Source organism: Alosa sapidissima, chromosome 1 (assembly GCF_018492685.1).
Source record: "Alosa sapidissima isolate fAloSap1 chromosome 1, fAloSap1.pri, whole genome shotgun sequence".
In the NCBI taxonomy this organism is placed as follows: Eukaryota; Metazoa; Chordata; class Actinopteri; order Clupeiformes; family Clupeidae; genus Alosa; species Alosa sapidissima.
In genome coordinates, this window is record NC_055957.1 from 51214766 (window position 1) to 51231687 (window position 16922).

A 16922-nucleotide genomic window follows, 5' to 3' on the forward strand; every position below is an offset into this window, starting at 1 on the left:
AATTCACAGTCCATCGGGATAAAGAATACTTAATTGCAATAATTACAGCATTTGAAAAACTAAGGTTATATTAGGCTACTGTATTATGCTATATTGTCTATGTGGAGATGTCCCAGATCATTATATCTTCTTCATAATTGTATTTATTTATTGGCGTGCATAAATGAGAGCCCTAATTTAATTAATTACTATTTAAATTAGTGATGGGGACGAGACCGCCTATGCCGAGTCCGAGTCAAGACCGAGTCTTTGAAGGGTCGAGACCGAGTCGAGACCGAGTCTGTTGGTTTTCAAATACAGTCGAGTCTGAGTCAAGACCGAGTCTTTGAGGAAGCAAGTCCGAGTCGAGACCGAGTCCTTTAGGAGTCGAGACCGAGTCGAGACCAAGACCATAAAAAAAATTCAGTTTTAATATTCATAATTTAATATCACCCCAGTTAATAATCAACAGTTAGGCCTACAGACTAAGCTAGATTGGGAATTGTTTAGAGGAGCAGTCTTAACGTCTTAATATGGACTATGCTGACCTACAGACACTCACCGGCAGCAGAGCCATAGAGATAAATAAACGGCTCTGACGGCAGTATCTTTGCATTGCACCATGGGATGTCATTTTCAAATAATGCCGGTCAACATTGCATTTTATTATTATTGTTGTTATGTGTTGTCTGTTTTTTTATATGAACATAAAAAATGCGTTGGTCTCGAGGACTCGGTCTGAAATTACGAGTCCTTCTCCTCCCACTGTGGTCCGAGACCGAGTCAAGACCGAGTCTTTGAAGGAACGAGTCCGAGACGAGACCGAGAAAGCAGAAATTGGTCTCGAGACCGGACTCGAGTCCGAGACCGGACTCGAGTACTACATCACTAATTTAAATAGTGGGCAAAGAGCAAAGGCTAAAGTCTAACTAAAGGTAGGTCATCTATTTCCTAATTTAATACCATGAGCAAGATAAAAGCACACACATCGGTGGGTTAGCTCACTATGTTCTTAGTGTGATTTTGCACTTTGCCTGTAATGGCATTTTATTTGAAGTGTTCTTGATACAAGGGTTTATGGTTCTCATATTTGGATGGCAGATAACCACATTAGCTACGCTCATTAATAAATACATTTAGGATACATTGAGGACCCTAATTTAAGGAACATGATTACATTTATCTTGTCAAAAAATATGAACCTGAGCCATCAAAGTGGTCATAATTCTAACAAGGCCTACACTTTGCTTTTCAGCCATTTTTTTATTATAGCCCTATCAGCGACTGCCTATGAGGAGAGGAAAACTGAGGACAACCTTGTGGCCTGCTAGTCAGTGGAGGTCATGAACGCTGCCTAGTGCATACTCAGCCATTTTATTTGCTCTGCTTGCCCTCTTCAGGCCGTTTGTCACACATACACCCAGCGACTTTTAGAACATAACTGGCCTCTGGCCTTGGCGTTACTTTGTGTGGACAATCATTTGTCGTCTTTGTCATGTGATTAGCATGCATTCAAGGCATGTCTGACAAAACATGCTGGGAGCACTCTTGTGTCTCAAGGTTATGGCAAGCTAATGGATTATGGCTTGTTTGGAAGAGATCAGACATGTTTCCTGTAAAATATGAAATAGACCTGTCTTCAGCCAGACAGAATTAAACAGCTTAAGGCAATGGCAAAAAAAGCAGATAAGAGTACAGGTGACCCAAGGCACATTGTACACTCAGGAAGTAGCCTAACGCTGGATAAACAAGTTTAGACTTATTTGGGATTTGGGACCATTTCAAGACTGACTTATAGCCTATAAACAGCACTCGACTCGTCTGTGTATGCTAAGAAGAATATATAGGCCCTATATATATATATATTATAGATCAAGCTTCAGGCTACAGTGATAGGCCTAACACAGTATTGTTAGGATAAGTTTTTTTTTTTTTTTTAAGTGAGGCACACTTCTCTCTCTTCAATAGGCCTGTGTTGGTATCAAATAATTTAGCTACTATGTTAAACTTTTAAACATGTTTTTCCTTCGTAACCACGTTCAGTCACTCACCCAGCAACCGCACTAGAAAGAGCTAGTTTTGGGATACACGCGCTAAGATTGCGCAATAGAGCAATGCATTGTGGGAAGTAAAATGGTGATCCTCGTCAGTTAGGCTACTAAAACGATACGATGTATGCCTCGATGTCCTTCTAATTGAGTGTCTATAGAAATATAAGCGTCTAGTAGCATATAACCGAATCTGTGAGTATTCTGGGTACACAATGCTCAATTTAGGGTTCTTGCCAGGCGTCGTCAACACTGCTATGAGAACGCAGGCTGTAAAAACGTTCCTCACTCTGTCATCAGTAAGGACCTTAGTTTGGACAAACAAAAAATTACAACTCAGGACTTACAGTCAAGATCAGGCGAAAAGTGGATCGGCTAACTTTGTTTATTACAGTTTGCCGCACAGGACTTTAGTTAAAATCAATGGCCATGAGACTAATTCATTTCTTCAAGGACTTGTTACAAATGACATGGAGTTACTGGAGGACGAAAGATGCATGTATTCACACATGCTGAATGTGCAGGGGAGGACGCTCTATGACCTTATTTTTTACAGGTAGGCTGTGTGAGTGTTACACACGTTGCAGTAGTTACTATTTAGTGTGAATTATTTGTCCAATAAGCTAACTGGTGTCCTGAAGCCGAACAGTTGGAATGAAGCATTAGTAATATGTCTGCATTGTTTCACACTTATCAGTTTCAGTTGAAGTTGTGTGTCTACTGATAACAACACAAATTAAGGGGGAGGGAGGTCTGGTTGTAACAGATATCTGGCCTATGGTGGTGACTGGGCTAGTTGTAGGATTCATGTTCATGTTTGTTTGACCTGTTTTCATATTAGACTGGTTCCAGGAGAGGGATTCAGAAAAACCATAAATCCTAGGTGTGCTTAGCATTAATGAGAGGCTTATGCGTTTGAATGTGTGAAACAAGTCCATCTCATCAAGCCAGGCCACTGAACTATGAATTAGAAAATGTGTGAGGCTGGGTATCACTTTTTAGGAAGTAGTATACCCTAGATAGTAATGTGGCTACTGTTAATATGGTCAAGTGCCAAATCAATCCCCTTGTTGTTGAATTATTATTATTATTTTTTTTTTTTTAGTTTGAGAGGAAATTCCACAGAACCCAGTCTTTTACTGGAGTGTGACAGCACAGTGAAAGACGCAATCCTAAAGCATCTGAAGGTGTACAAAATCCGCCGTAAGGTTTGCATCACCCCTTGTCCTGAACTTGCCATATGGGCCCTGTTACCTGTGGACAAGAACAGTTCATCAGGCAAACCAGAAGTGACTGCCAACAAAGACAATATTGTGCTGGAGAGGGACCCAAGAACTGAGCTTATGGGGTGGAGACTGATTGTGAGCCATGAAGTTAATCCAAAGGACATCATTGCTTCCGCTCAAGTGGGAGACGCAGAAGAGTATCACAGGCACCGTTATAAAATTGGTATGTTAATCTAATTTATTTGTGGTATCCTCTTATTTTAGGTGTAATGCTACCTGAATGCTACTGTATCTCATATTCCATCCATATGAAGTTGGTTTGGGAATGTGAAGTAGTATTATGGACTAAGATGTGTTTTTTTGTTGTTGTTGCAGTAGTTGGTACTTTGTGTCGTGTGTGTTAGACTCAGGCCTATTGTTAATGTACTGTCCAACTTCCCAGTATTTGAATATTGTTATATTTACCTATGTCTGATTGTAGGCTTGCCAGAGGGTGTGAGCGATCTTCCTCCTGGTGTTGCTTTGCCACTGGAATCCAACCTGGTGTACATGAATGGAATCAGCTTCAGTAAAGGCTGTTACATTGGCCAGGAACTCACAGCCCGAACCCACCACACGGGTGTTGTGCGCAAGCGCTTGATGCCCGTGTGTCTATCCACGCCAGTCGACGGACTGAAGGAGGGAGTGGCACTGCAGACAAACTCTGGGAAACCAGCAGGGAAGTACAGAGCTGGGAAAGGAGAACTCGGACTGAGTCTCATCCGCTTGGCACACGCCAAAGAGCCACTAGCACTGAAGGCATCTGGGGATGACGACACTGTGACTCTACAGGCCTCCATGCCTGAATGGTGGCCTAAAGAAGCCAAGTGAGCCAAAGGCAAAATTGCACAACATTCTGTTAAAACACATCAGGATCACATCAAAGTTTGGCCCTTAATGAAAATTATGTGGCAGCTTTTTAACTAGTTCTACACTGCATTGAAGACCACACATAAGATATTAGATTTTATTTATTTAGGTTCTGAAACTTGAAATATGATCATTCACACACAACAATAGAACACAACAAAGAAATTATTTGTTTATTTTGTTTGTTGAATAAACATTTTAAAGCAAAATGTGTATGTTTTCTGGTGAGAAATGTTTTGTTTAGGGTTTGACTGTCATACACTAGACCTTGTAGCCTCTCGTATTTCTTGAAGTAGTGCCTCTGGCTGGAACTTTAAAATTGAAGGGTCAAGTCTCTTGAAGTCTTCATTGTTAAGCATACTTTCAAGAATATAAGTGACTCTTTGAAGGTCAAATGTTGCATGATGAGGACCCAAAGATTCAAGGGCTTCAGCAAGATGTCTTGACTGAAGAGAGCTGCTCGCTGGATAAGAGTTCAAAAAAGATATGCGACTGTTTGCAATTATCTTTAAAAATGTGGCAAACTCTCCATAGTCAATTCCAGTGCATGACTTCATGATTACCTGCAAAAAGTCAGAAACATGTTTCAATCACGACTCATAACCAAAACTTAATGTCACTGATATTTGTTTCATACCTGGCAATGTTGATGCCAAGAGTCCATGGTTTCCCTCCATTCTTCAATTTCTCTTTGGACAGAGGCAAGTTCATCTTGTAAGAATTGCCACATGATGTCCAGATTAGAACCATTTAACCAGTTATGGTTAATAGAAATGGTATCCTCCTGCAAAAGAGGCCATTGTTTGAATTATATTTTCTAGTTATTTCTGCACTTGGTATTATTTACTTTCCCTAGACTTGACCACTGAATTAGTTCTCACCAGATTGTAAACTTGATGATGCCAGCCACTTGGCACAAAAATAATTTCCCCTGCTTCCTGAATGATCTCCAGAGGCTGGCATGCTTTGTCTATGTGTGGGTACTGCCCTTTATCTTGAAGCATTGGCGCTGTAACATCATAAGCCAGAGTGCCATGGCGATCTCTTAAAAACTCCTCTTGGCCGGGGGGATAGAGGAGCCACTTCTTCCTCCCACAAATGTTAGCTGACCAGCTGTAGGAGCGGAACACATCTGCATGGAAGGGAGTCCTGGCTCCGGAAAGGCAAGAAGTGCTTCATGTGAGTATCACAAATAAACAACTGTTATAAAATACTTAATTCATACTTATCCATGTGTACCAGGAGCCTTTAGGACCCATGTAGACAAAGCGATAGTCATCCACTTCAATTGAATCCCAGTATTCATTGAGCCAGTCTGAAGAAAAGTATATGGGTGTTCTGTAGCTGTTGTGCTCAGGAAAGTTCCTGAGATGAACATAGAACAACACACAATACCAACCTGTGTATATCATATGTCCTCAAAGACAGGTACATTTACGGACATGTGCAGTAATTAACCAGACAGCAATTTACAAAATACAATTGTATTGATATAAATATACCCCCATACCTGTGCATATGCCAGTCTTTCAGATAAAGACATCCTTTGGGTGAGGAGTGTCCATTTTGAATATATTCTCTCCAATACTGGATGAATTCTTTAAATGGGATTATTTGCTTGGGATTTGCATTATATTCCTTAACATTACAGTTTGCCACAGGCACTGGTGTTTCTTCTGTTGGGATGACATGGAAACAGCACAATTTCACACAAAAAAAATCTGCAGTAGTCTATGTGATGTGGTGTGTCTCTGTGTCTGTTTCTATTGACATACCAAACTGTTGCAGAAGCCTAGAGAAATTAGGCTTCCCCTCCTCTGTGACCCAGTATTTCCTGCAGTTCCACTCTTCTGTAAACTTCTTTGAAAAAACACAGGGGTGGTTTGGAATCAAGTAGTTTTTAAAGAATCTGGAATAGCTCATGTTCTTTTCGATGTAGTCGACAAAATGAGAAGAACACCGCTGATGCGTTTGTCTGGGTATTTTGATAAGACCGGAGGAGGTATGTAATGTTTCCCTGTCCATATTGATGAACAATTTGACACAAGCACAATCCAGAAGGTTTCAGATTCGGATTTGTCCAGTCACTAAAGACAGAGGTTTGTTCATCCAGCCCAGTTCACCATATTTCAATTCAACTGCTTTGTGGTAAATGCATGCTGCACTTCATTAGGCGAACATGATATTTCACGGTACAAGACCCATGAATGCATAGATACACCTAAACGTCGTTAAGCCAAGTACAAGAATAACCCAGCGGTGCAGTGCACGATAAGTAGCAGATCGTACGTGCAAAATGCGTTGCCTACGGGCACGCGATAACAATAGCAAATCTGTGCAAACTATATCGATTTTGTTTCATCCATTAGCTTTTTTCCTCATGTCCCTCTACGTGGATATATAAATGATCGGCTAGGCATAAGAAATGGCATAGGCGCAGTGTCATGTTCTACATGTTTACTTCAATTACAGAATCTTGTGGGCGGTACTGATGCCGACCGACACTGTGCGCCGGGTAGCCCACAGAGCAAACTTGCTGTAAAAATATTGTGACCTTGTTCATTTTCATCAAGCCAATAACATACACGATGACTCTTTGACTTTTTAAAACGCCCTGAAGTACCCTTTATTTTATTTTATTTCCAAACAAATCCTCTCAGCCACCTTGATATAAATCGTGGTACATTGAAGACTGCTAACAGAAACTTTCAGTACGGACTGTAAATAGGAGTGTTCCAGCTTAGGGCAACTTCCGGTTTCGCAGTAAATCGCAGCAGTGTTTATATTCTACTAAAGGCCGTGGTGCTGGCTGGCAAATGAGGTTGCTTAATCAAATACGTTCACTGGACTTTCTTTGACGATTGGACTGTTAATGATTTGATAAACACTGAAATGCGTTTTTTATAAGATATACGCCACAAATACAGACACAGTAATTCATTATTTTTACATACCTACGTCATTGACGAGCCATCGTCAGTTAGATACATCTCATGTCTACAAAGGTACTGTGAATCAGCAACTTGTTTTCAGTAAATTCAATGCCTTTTTAGGCAGTACAGTATGCTGACAGTTCTGCTTTGTTTGAGGAGCTGTGGCCAGTCCAGTAGCCATGCTTGCCATATACTGTTTTTAAATTATTATTATAATTATTTGAAATATTATATTTAATAAATTAACTGAATTCTCTAATTGTTTTATAATTAATGTGTTGTGCCTCTAGTGGAGTGTTCTTTTGAAGCCGCCTGGACACCCCAAAGATGAGTCGTGACTCTTCCATTCATAGTTGGCCTGGGTCCTACTACATTAATAGTGAGAAAAGATGGGTCAGTGGCACACTGTCGCTGAGCAGAACCACCCTTCGCTTCACCACAGAGCAGAGCAAAGACAGCCTGGCCAGCGTTCGCCTCTCCCGCATCATGGAGATCAAGATGGAGTCCTCAAGCTTCATCTTTAGTACTCTCACTGTGCTAGAGGAAGGCAACATTAAACACTGGTTTGGGTCACTGCGCCCCAACCGGGTGGTGGTCTACAATGTGCTGGAGCACTTCTGGAGGGAACGCCTGCTGTCTCCCTCACAGAGCCGTGGGGCAGAGGCCCCACTCAGCAAAGGCAGGGAGCTCATCAACTTGGTTTCTGGGGCCCAGCGCAGACTGGAGGATGCAGGGAAAGTGCTCAACCACCAAGGAGAGCAGTTTGATAATGTGATGCAAGATCTGGGCAAGATTGACTCAAATTTGGGTGTTGCAGACAAGTAATTTTTTTTATTTTCACTCTATGATGTTAGAAATAAACCACAGGGAATTTGCTATGTTGCTTAGTTTTTAGTAATTATTCCATATGCAAGTACATATGGTACACCTACTAAGGTATGCCTGGAGAATTACATGAAGAATTACAGAAGAAGATTGATTACTGTTGTTGATCTATGTTGACCTCATATAGCATTTCTGTATGGACTGTAGACCCTAGACAATTTGTCAGCCTTTGACTGCTGAGTTTGTATGTTGCTTCTGTTCCAAATGTTGCCTGTATTTCACACTGGGTAATAGTGTACATAGCTCAGGGTCATAGCATTCAGACGCATGAGTTTGTGCCAGCTTCAATTTGGGTTTGACTGAATTAGAATCAATATCAAATTCAGAATCAAAATTAACTTGCATGATTAACACACCCACAGGACAAAGAGGCTCCCTTTAATGGTATATTTTTATTTCCAATTTAATGTAGGCTATTGTCAGAATTGGAGTCGCCCCCCTGGTGGCCCTTTGGAAAGCTACCATGGAAGAGCCAGCAGGACGCCAAGAGCATGCAAGCAGCGATGGCCGCTTCCTCTAAAGGACCCGGGAAGGGCCCAAGGGTGATCACAAGCATACCTGCTCTCATCTCTAAAGGCGCAGAATCAGACTGGAAACCTGGGTGTCTGGTGGTGCTGGTATCCTCACTGGAAATCAGGGATGCAAATTCACATCTGCTGCACCACTTTGAAAGGGATGAGGTGGATGACATAAGGATCCACAGTCCGTACGAAATCAGCATACGGCAGCGGTTCATTGGGAAACCTGATATCTGCTACCGCCTCCTCTCGGTGAAGATGACAGATGCCCTGTCTGTGCTGGAGATGCAGTACAAGAAAAAAGTGGAGTTCACCAGTGACTTTGCAGCCTTTCGGGCCAGCCCTGCTACAACTCCAGGTGCCATACAGGAGGACGGATCAATATGGACTGCCGGTGGAGGTTGGCGGTTTCATATTATCCCTGCATCACAATTGTCAGTCTTATATAATGTGTGAGAGTTATGTGATTGTGTTATCTTTTAGGGCTTAAGTTTTTGAAAAAAAATATGTGGGTGGTTTTAGGGGAAGTGTAATTCCAGCATCTGGCCTTTTCAGTTCAGTTCCCAAATATTGAATAGGCCTGCAGAACAGAACAAGAGCTATTTGGACAGCTGAAAATGTCTGGCAAGGTGCCTAGCCATCCTCATGATAACTTGACTCATGTGAATTACAAAATAAGCGTGAAAGCAGAAATAAAAAATAAATCCTTTGGGATGTTATAGATGTAATAGAAAGTATTCTTTATTAATTTACAAATAGTCTTTCTTGGAGAATGTAATACCACAAAAGACAAAGTCCCCAGCTAGTTACATGAGCGAACACATTCCACATGGCAAGACATGAAATGCTGCTTTCAGTGTATTACATACTCTTTGCCACATGGTGGCAGTTATGTACTGTGAAGATATGTTCAGGCACCAATGCAAAAATGATTCTATTCCATTAACAAACCATATCTATTTCAGCAGATAGTTTTGAACAGTTTGATGCATCCATGTATATTTTACTGGATTATATTTTAATCTGAAATTAAGTCTCATTCACCCATCATATCTCTTATGTTCAGGCTTCTATGAATCTGCTTAAATGTGCTAGTCTGCCAAAACAAATCACTGTGAGTGTTAAGAAAAGCCCCTTTCGACTCAGCAGTATTTACCTTCAGCTGCAGGGCAGTTCCAGCTCGGCCAGGAGACAGAGGTTCCTGTGGAGATCCCTGCTGGTGAACTTACTCAGGTCCAAGTGCAGGTCCTTCAGCCCACCGTCACCGATGCCGAGGCCCAGGAACTGAAGCAGGTATGTCCGCCCTGTCCGCTTGCCTGCCTTTCTCACTACCCCGAAGGGTCACTCAAAATGTGCCGATTTTTCTTCCTTTGACAAAGTTTCATTGCTGTTGAAATTTCTGCTTGCCAACAATGACTCCAGTGCTTCCTGCTAAAGCTGGCAATGGATGATGGCCCTACCTCCAAGATACCAGTGCACAGAGAGTTCAAAATGCCCAGTAACAGGCTTGTTGCGCAAAGCCATTTCAAGTGCGGGAAAGGGACACTTTTCTCATCATGTGTCCTTATCTGATTGAATCCTTTTTTTTATTTAGTTTTTATTGTCCCTGTTGTTTGAAATGATGGTGCACAAAGACAATGGGAACTCCAATAAGGCTGTCACATAGCAGTGTTTCTTTAACAGCATTGTCCAGGATTACTTCTCATAACTCATAGTTACTTTTCAAAAAAGAATATACGGTGCATTCCGCAACTATTATCAATTGCTAGCTACTTGACAAGCTTCACATCACCAAGGTGTTCTTGTCATGTTTTAACATACTGAAGATCACAATCAGCAGCAAGTGTTCAAGTAATCTCTCATGAGTACCCCATACATTCTTGAATTTCCCCTTGAGGATCAATAAAGTATCTATCTATCTATCTATCTATCTATCTACAGGCCCACTTTTCCCGCCTCAGTTGCGGCAGCTCGATGTGCTCTCTGTAAGTCTCTCAGCAAGCATAGTTTACACTTCACCTCCAGTAGATTATACCAGCGAGTACAGCAGCCACACTTGAGATGGGTAGGGCGGAGTATTTAGGGCCAGTGTAATCAAGGCTGTTCCTGGACGGCCACAGTGTTTGCAGGGTCTCTGCTGAACATGTGTGTGTTATTTATTTATCAAGGGAGTTGAGATGAAATAAAGAGGGTGGAGAGGGATGTCAGTTGGTTTTTCAGGCCTTTTTACAAGAGAATAGTTTTTAAAACATACATGATTTATCTCCAGTAATAAAGTGGCTGACTGTTGGTGTACTTTTGTGGAAATTGGTTAGCTTGTTAAGGATGTACATGTATTGATTTAATTATCTGTGAGTAGTTTGCAGTCAGTGTGTTCGGTTTACCTTGTGAATTATTATGACATAACATTTATAGTCGATGTAAAGTAAGGGACAGCTGATCAACTTCTGTGTTGAGAAGTGTAAATCGCATCCTTGTTCATGGTTTTTACCCTTAAAGCTGACAACAACCGATAACAAACAATGATTGAGGCATATGAATGGCTATAGGCCACCAGTCAGTTGTTGAGACCTGATCTGTGAAAGCATGAGGCTGGTCCCATGTGCACCCTGCCACCCTGAAATAGCCTGGTCCTACCAGACTCTCGTACATTTCATAATGTACAGAGAGTCTGGCCACTTTCCATTGCCAAGCGTTAACTTCCTTGAAGGCGAGTACTCTGTTGAAGTTTAAAACTATTGGATCTGTCATAACCAATCTCTAACGTTTGGTCGTGACTTATGTCATGCTCAAACTAGCACACGACCTCAACGTCATCGTTCTCAGCCACCCCCTCTGTTCGTTGATTGGACAGGTAAAATTTGGCCTGAGAAAACCTGCTAATATAATCCCAGACAACGTACTGAAGGGAAATGAAAATTGAGCGGAAGTACATAGGAGGGCGGAGCCAGGCTAACCCTGAAAGTCCATTAGCGAATTGTATTTAATGTTAAAGATAAATTTAAAGTTGACTAGTATTTAGCAGACGCTTTTGTGACATGGACTTGCATCGAAGCAATTGCTCCTCCACAATGCCTGCAAAAGGGCATTGTTTAGATCCAATAGTTTAGGGCAGCCGTGGCCCACTGGTTAGCACTCTGGACTTGTAACAGGAGGGTTGCCTGTTCGAGCCCCGACCAGTGGGCCGCGGCTGAAGTGCCCTTGAGTAAGGCACCTAACCCCTCACTGCTCCCCGAGCGCCGCCGTTGAAGCAGGCAGCTCACTGCGCCGGGATTAGTGTGTGCTTCACCTCACTGTGTGTTCACTGTGTGCTGTTTGTGTTTCACTAATTCACCGATTGGGTTAAATGCAGAGACCAAATTTCCCTCACGGGATCAAAAAAGTATATATACTTATACTTATACTTAAAAGGCACTTTGACTGACTTGGAAAGGATGCAGTAACCAGTAATACAAAAAATCTGAATATACAAAGGATGGTCAAAAACTGTGAATTGAGTGTAATAGAGAGTTGACTGGAATTTAGAATTCCATTTGATGTGTGTTGCAAAATCACAGCAGATAAACAAACACAGATATTTTTATTTTTATTTCCACGCAACAATGTTGGTGTTAATTGTGTGCGAGGTTGCTCAGTCCATGGAAAATTCCAAGTCCAAGTGGTTCTTGTTTCATGGCAGGTCAGCAGATGTGTTGAGTAATCTATTAGATAAAGGGAAACATGTTTTATTGAAACGCATTGTTTTTGATGATATGAACCTGTAGCACCTTCTGGATAGGAGAAGCTGGAAAAAGAGGGGTTGGGTGAGAGATGTCCTTGATTATTTAATTTGCACAGTTAAAGATTCTGTGTACAAAGTGTGGAATGAGGGAAGGTCATAGCTAAATATATTGGCAGCTTTGGTGACAATCTGCTCCAGTTTCTTTTTCGTTTGAATGTCTGAAGACACTGATAGAAGTGTACAACAGGGATAATATACAATAGATCTTTTTTTACAACAGGGATAATATACAATAGAATTATTTTTTTACCCCCCGAAAAATCATTAGAGATCTAAATTTAGGTATACTCCACATATTTTGTGACCTCTTGGGTTAGGCGTCATTGGGCAGTTGTGGTCTGTAGACTGTAGCCTCTGTGTTCGTGTCGATTGCAGGAGCAACTTGTAAAAGAGTTTCCCCTTCGTCCACATGCACACACACACCCATTAATGTCATCATGTCTTTGCCCACTAAGCATTCGGTGCAGTAAGCATCTGCTAAGGAGGGTCTTACTGGGAGCTGCATGGTCCATGGCAGCCAGACATAAACAGTGACGCATAATCGCTCCATCATTCTCCCTTTAACACGTTATTATGGGTTGCAACAGAATGTTGCTCTGTATGTTGAAACCATTTCAAAACACAATATTATTGCTGCTACCAAAGATAATTTATGGTTGGTGAACCATTACAGGTATCATTTTCAGTTCAGGATGTGTTGGGGTTTGGAAATACAAGAAGCCGTAATATGCGAAAATGTGATGAGAAGGAGAGAAAGTAAGTTCCAAGGGCTGCGTTTTTAAACATCATATGATCTTGTTTTTAAGCAAACATTCTGGTTTCTCATGGGATGCGGCGTCTCTCAGGCAGCTAAATGTGTTTAGACAACATGACTGGTTTCATAGTCTTGGCCCATCACTTATAAAACCATTTCAGCACATTTTACCCATATTTTCACCATGTTCCAACTATATTTCCTTTATATATAAAACTAAAGGAGTATAATAAATACTTGCAACAGCATATTCATTTGTTTTTCAACATACAGATTAGATTTTATTTTATGTCAAGTAAAGGCACAAACTCAATGGTGCACTGATGCAGACTTTGTGAATGTTGTGGTCTTCCTAATACCCTGCAGTCTATAAAACACCTCTTAGTCGCTAGTGTGCAATATAGATCACATTCAAGGTAAATATTGTAAGTTATGTCATTTCTTTGAGAAAGTAAGTTCACAAAATATTGGTACATAGAGAGGCCATTTAGAAAGTCAAGTTCAAAGAGACTAGCTTACTTTAAGAGTGTACTGTGGTGGAATTAATGCTTTAAGCAAACCATTAAAATGATAGGATGCCTCTCAAAAGATTGTTTTATGATGCAAATGCCCTTTGTCTTGCTATCAATAATCAAACAAATTCATCATAACCTTGACATTTTTCGAAAGTTAGAATAGAATAGAAGAATAGAAAGCCACTGTGAAATCTTTGGTCATTCGTTTTACTGATAAGTCGTAATAATGGTCTTTTAAACTTCAAAAGGTGATGCTTTCAGTTGATTACAGTTTAGAACACTCCCATTTGTCAATAACTAGAGGGGATATCACTGAGAAGTACATGAAAGCCTTCAATATAATTTCCTTCTTTATTCTAGATAATCTTGTGATAATATGCAGTCTAGCAACGTCAGAGCGTCATTATTGAATAATGAGCTGTTTATACCTATGTTCTCCATTTCTGTTCCTCATGTCCTCTTCACAATAGACTCCTTGTTCTAGTTAAAGAGTGTCTGCTCATTCATACTTATACTTATTCATTTAAAAATCAGTGAACAAATCACTCATCTTCATATCCAAGAGGGCTCCACCACTGTTTGAGGACCATGTTGAAAATAAGTGTTCTCACTTTAACATGTTATCCTTTGGATTATGTTGTCTGTCAATCCAAAAATAAATAAAATAAAATAAAAATGGCCTTTGTTTAAATACAAGGAGAAATTTGGACAGAGGTCAAAGCAAAATGATTGGCCATTAGATAACTGATAACTGATTGATAACTGATTTTCTTCCCAATAATCAGAATTTAAATAAAGTCTTTGATCAATTAAAAACGTTAACTTAACATTTTATTAGACACTTGGACAGGCAGGAAAAAAACACAAACTTTGTGCAAAAGCTTTTTGCTCTTTTTCTTTTTTGGCTAAAACACTGTCATCTGCTGAGAGATTTGTTTAACCTAAAGTAATTCCTTCACTTTGTTAAAAAAAACACTTTGCATGCCTTAATATATAGACAGTTGAAACATTAAACATGTTTTTTCTGTATACTTCCTAAGATTATACAACATTTTTTTACTTCCAGCTTGCTACCACCCATAGAGCACTCAGTACCTCATCCAAGACCCAACAGTCTCCTTAAATGCAATACTAATGTATTATTATGTCCCCCAATATTAAGTACCCCAAATCTTGCTCCAAAAAGGTAGAAGAACATTCTTCCTCGGTCCATGCTACATCTACCACCACGTTTCCTGATTGGTCCAGTAGTTTTTCTGTAATCTTGTTTATGTTACACAATATGTGTTGAAAATAACACAACTTGCATTGTTTTTTTAACACATCTCTGTGTCCAGATAGGGACAACACGTTGATTTTAAGAGTGTATTAAACTTCAGAATGTGTATGTTTCTTAAACTCTGGCCTCCATCAGCAGATATGTATGGTCATTAGAAGAAGGCTTAGCACAACATAAACCAGTACTTGAACACAATTATATAATTTACACATATCGTGTGTATGAGACACATTTACCCATATGCAGTGTCTTATATGCACCTAAGCAAACAGAGCCCAATATATGCTGTTGTCACCAAACCTGTGAGGAAATAGCATCACTCTCCATGGCCGTCTGGCACAGTCCTGTGTGTCTGTGTGTCTTGTTGGTTTGTCCATGACTGCTGATTGGTGAAAGCTGTCATAATGTCATTGGGTTTGTGTGTGTGTTGGACAGCATACTATTAGTTCAGAAACCACAGTGGTAGGGTTTGGAGTGAGTGTTTATTAGATTTTACTTGGCACATCAGGGTTTATTTGAGTTGTTCCATTGACCATAACATACACTGGCCGTTTTTGGAGCTCAGCAGATGGGGTTGTGTTGTTCACTGGACATGAGCAAATTTACACACAAACGCACATACACATACACATACACAGACACACACACACACACACACACACACACACACACACACACACACACACACACACTGATGCTGTAAACTACTATATTTGGACTGGCGCTATGTGCCAAGTGAGTATGGAGGAGGTGTGTGGAACACTGACACACCTGTAGCAGTAAGGCAAAGCTGGCTCAGCATGGTCTGAGAGAGTACACCAGAGTGAGTAAGGGAGCGTTGTTATGGCAACACAAACCTAACATGGCATAAGGAAAGGGGTCTGGGTTGCTTTTTAAAGGCATTCTGTAGATATAAAGAATCAATGACATCAACTATGAAAATGAATCATTCACATAATATGTTTCTGTGGGACTACTGATCTTAAATTTCTGTATTTGCATGATTTTAAAAGTTTGTGTGTGTGCGTTTGCACGTGTGTGTGTGTTGCATGGGACAGATGCTGCTGCAGCTGAAGAGTCTGGCTCTCGAGGCAGAAACTGAGCTGGAGAGGCAGGACGAGGCTCTGGACACCTTGGTGTCCACCACCGATCGCACCACCATGGCCATTGACAAACACACTCGCCGCATGAGAAAGCTACTGTGACTTCTTCCTCTGACATCCCATGAAATGTAAATTAACAGGTGGCCATACACAGAAACACTGGTAAAGTATATAATTGACTGTATGTTTCATGAGTTATCAGTAAAAAAAGAAGCTTTCAGTACATAACTGTTGATTGCCTCATGTACCTGCACTTCATAATACACCTTTGTAAGTGTAAGTACAGTATTAAAAGACCCTCTCCAGTGGCCCAAAATGATCTCCCAGCTCTACATACTGCATGTCTAAGATGAGTCCCTTGTAGTAAGTCCGAACACTCCCAAAAGGGAGCAAAGAGGAATAAAACAAGATGAGTTATATACGAATTCTGGTTGTTTTTAATTAAATCATATTGACCCTAACTATGAATGCACATCTGTACCTCTCTCCAGCCCCATACAACTGTTAATATTAATCTATACTGTATATTTGTTAAGTGGCTAGGAAAGTCCTGTGATGTAATTTTGTCTGTCGTGTGTTGTAATGGTTATCATTGTGAACAAGTTCAATAAACTCCAATGTGCAGATGAAAGCTGCTCTTGGCTCTCTGTGTTTAGATGACCCAGTCACTAGAGCTCTCTTTTCAGCAGCTCTCTGTGTCTGTAACTTGACTGTCACATGACTCTCCAGATGATAGAAGACAGGCCCAGACACTACCCACAATAAATGAGAACGCTTGTTATGAAGTGGCAAAGAGAATGTCAAAACACTGCTGAGCTGGAGTCGGAAGCTATTTACTGTCGCGATGGCGGCAAGCGCCGCTGAATGAGACCGGGGTTGGCTTTTGTAAACAGGCCTGCATACTTCCACAGGAACCCTGTCATTATAACATCCTGTTGGCACCGGGGGCTTCGCATCTGTTCGCCACCCTGGCGTGCGACTTTCACGAGCGG

At 40.9% G+C, this 16922-nt stretch overlaps 3 protein-coding genes across 3 annotated transcripts; 2 read left to right on the plus strand and 1 right to left on the minus strand.

The window, feature by feature from the left end:
* The first annotated feature begins 2026 nt into the window (after positions 1–2026).
* iba57 (iron-sulfur cluster assembly factor IBA57) lies at positions 2027–4371 on the plus strand. Its single transcript, XM_042095116.1, has 3 exons — positions 2027–2583; positions 3133–3476; positions 3735–4371. Exons 1-3 carry the CDS (start codon positions 2243–2245, stop codon positions 4121–4123), a joined length of 1074 nt encoding a protein of 357 aa, XP_041951050.1. The 5' UTR covers positions 2027–2242; the 3' UTR covers positions 4124–4371.
* On the minus strand, positions 4315–6660 carry jmjd4 (jumonji domain containing 4). The gene is made up of 6 exons (XM_042095103.1): positions 5938–6660; positions 5673–5838; positions 5402–5527; positions 5044–5311; positions 4800–4946; positions 4315–4725 (listed from the first exon to the last, which is right to left on the minus strand). The coding sequence occupies exons 1-6, from the start codon at positions 6185–6187 to the stop codon at positions 4417–4419; spliced, it is 1266 nt and encodes a 421-aa protein (XP_041951037.1). The 5' UTR covers positions 6188–6660; the 3' UTR covers positions 4315–4416.
* A 233-nt stretch (positions 6661–6893) lies between these two features.
* Positions 6894–16565, plus strand: snap47 (synaptosome associated protein 47). The gene is made up of 5 exons (XM_042095092.1): positions 6894–7167; positions 7386–7916; positions 8393–8898; positions 9661–9791; positions 15886–16565. The coding sequence occupies exons 2-5, from the start codon at positions 7423–7425 to the stop codon at positions 16030–16032; spliced, it is 1278 nt and encodes a 425-aa protein (XP_041951026.1). The 5' UTR covers positions 6894–7167; positions 7386–7422; the 3' UTR covers positions 16033–16565.
* Positions 16566–16922: the final 357 nt, after the last annotated feature.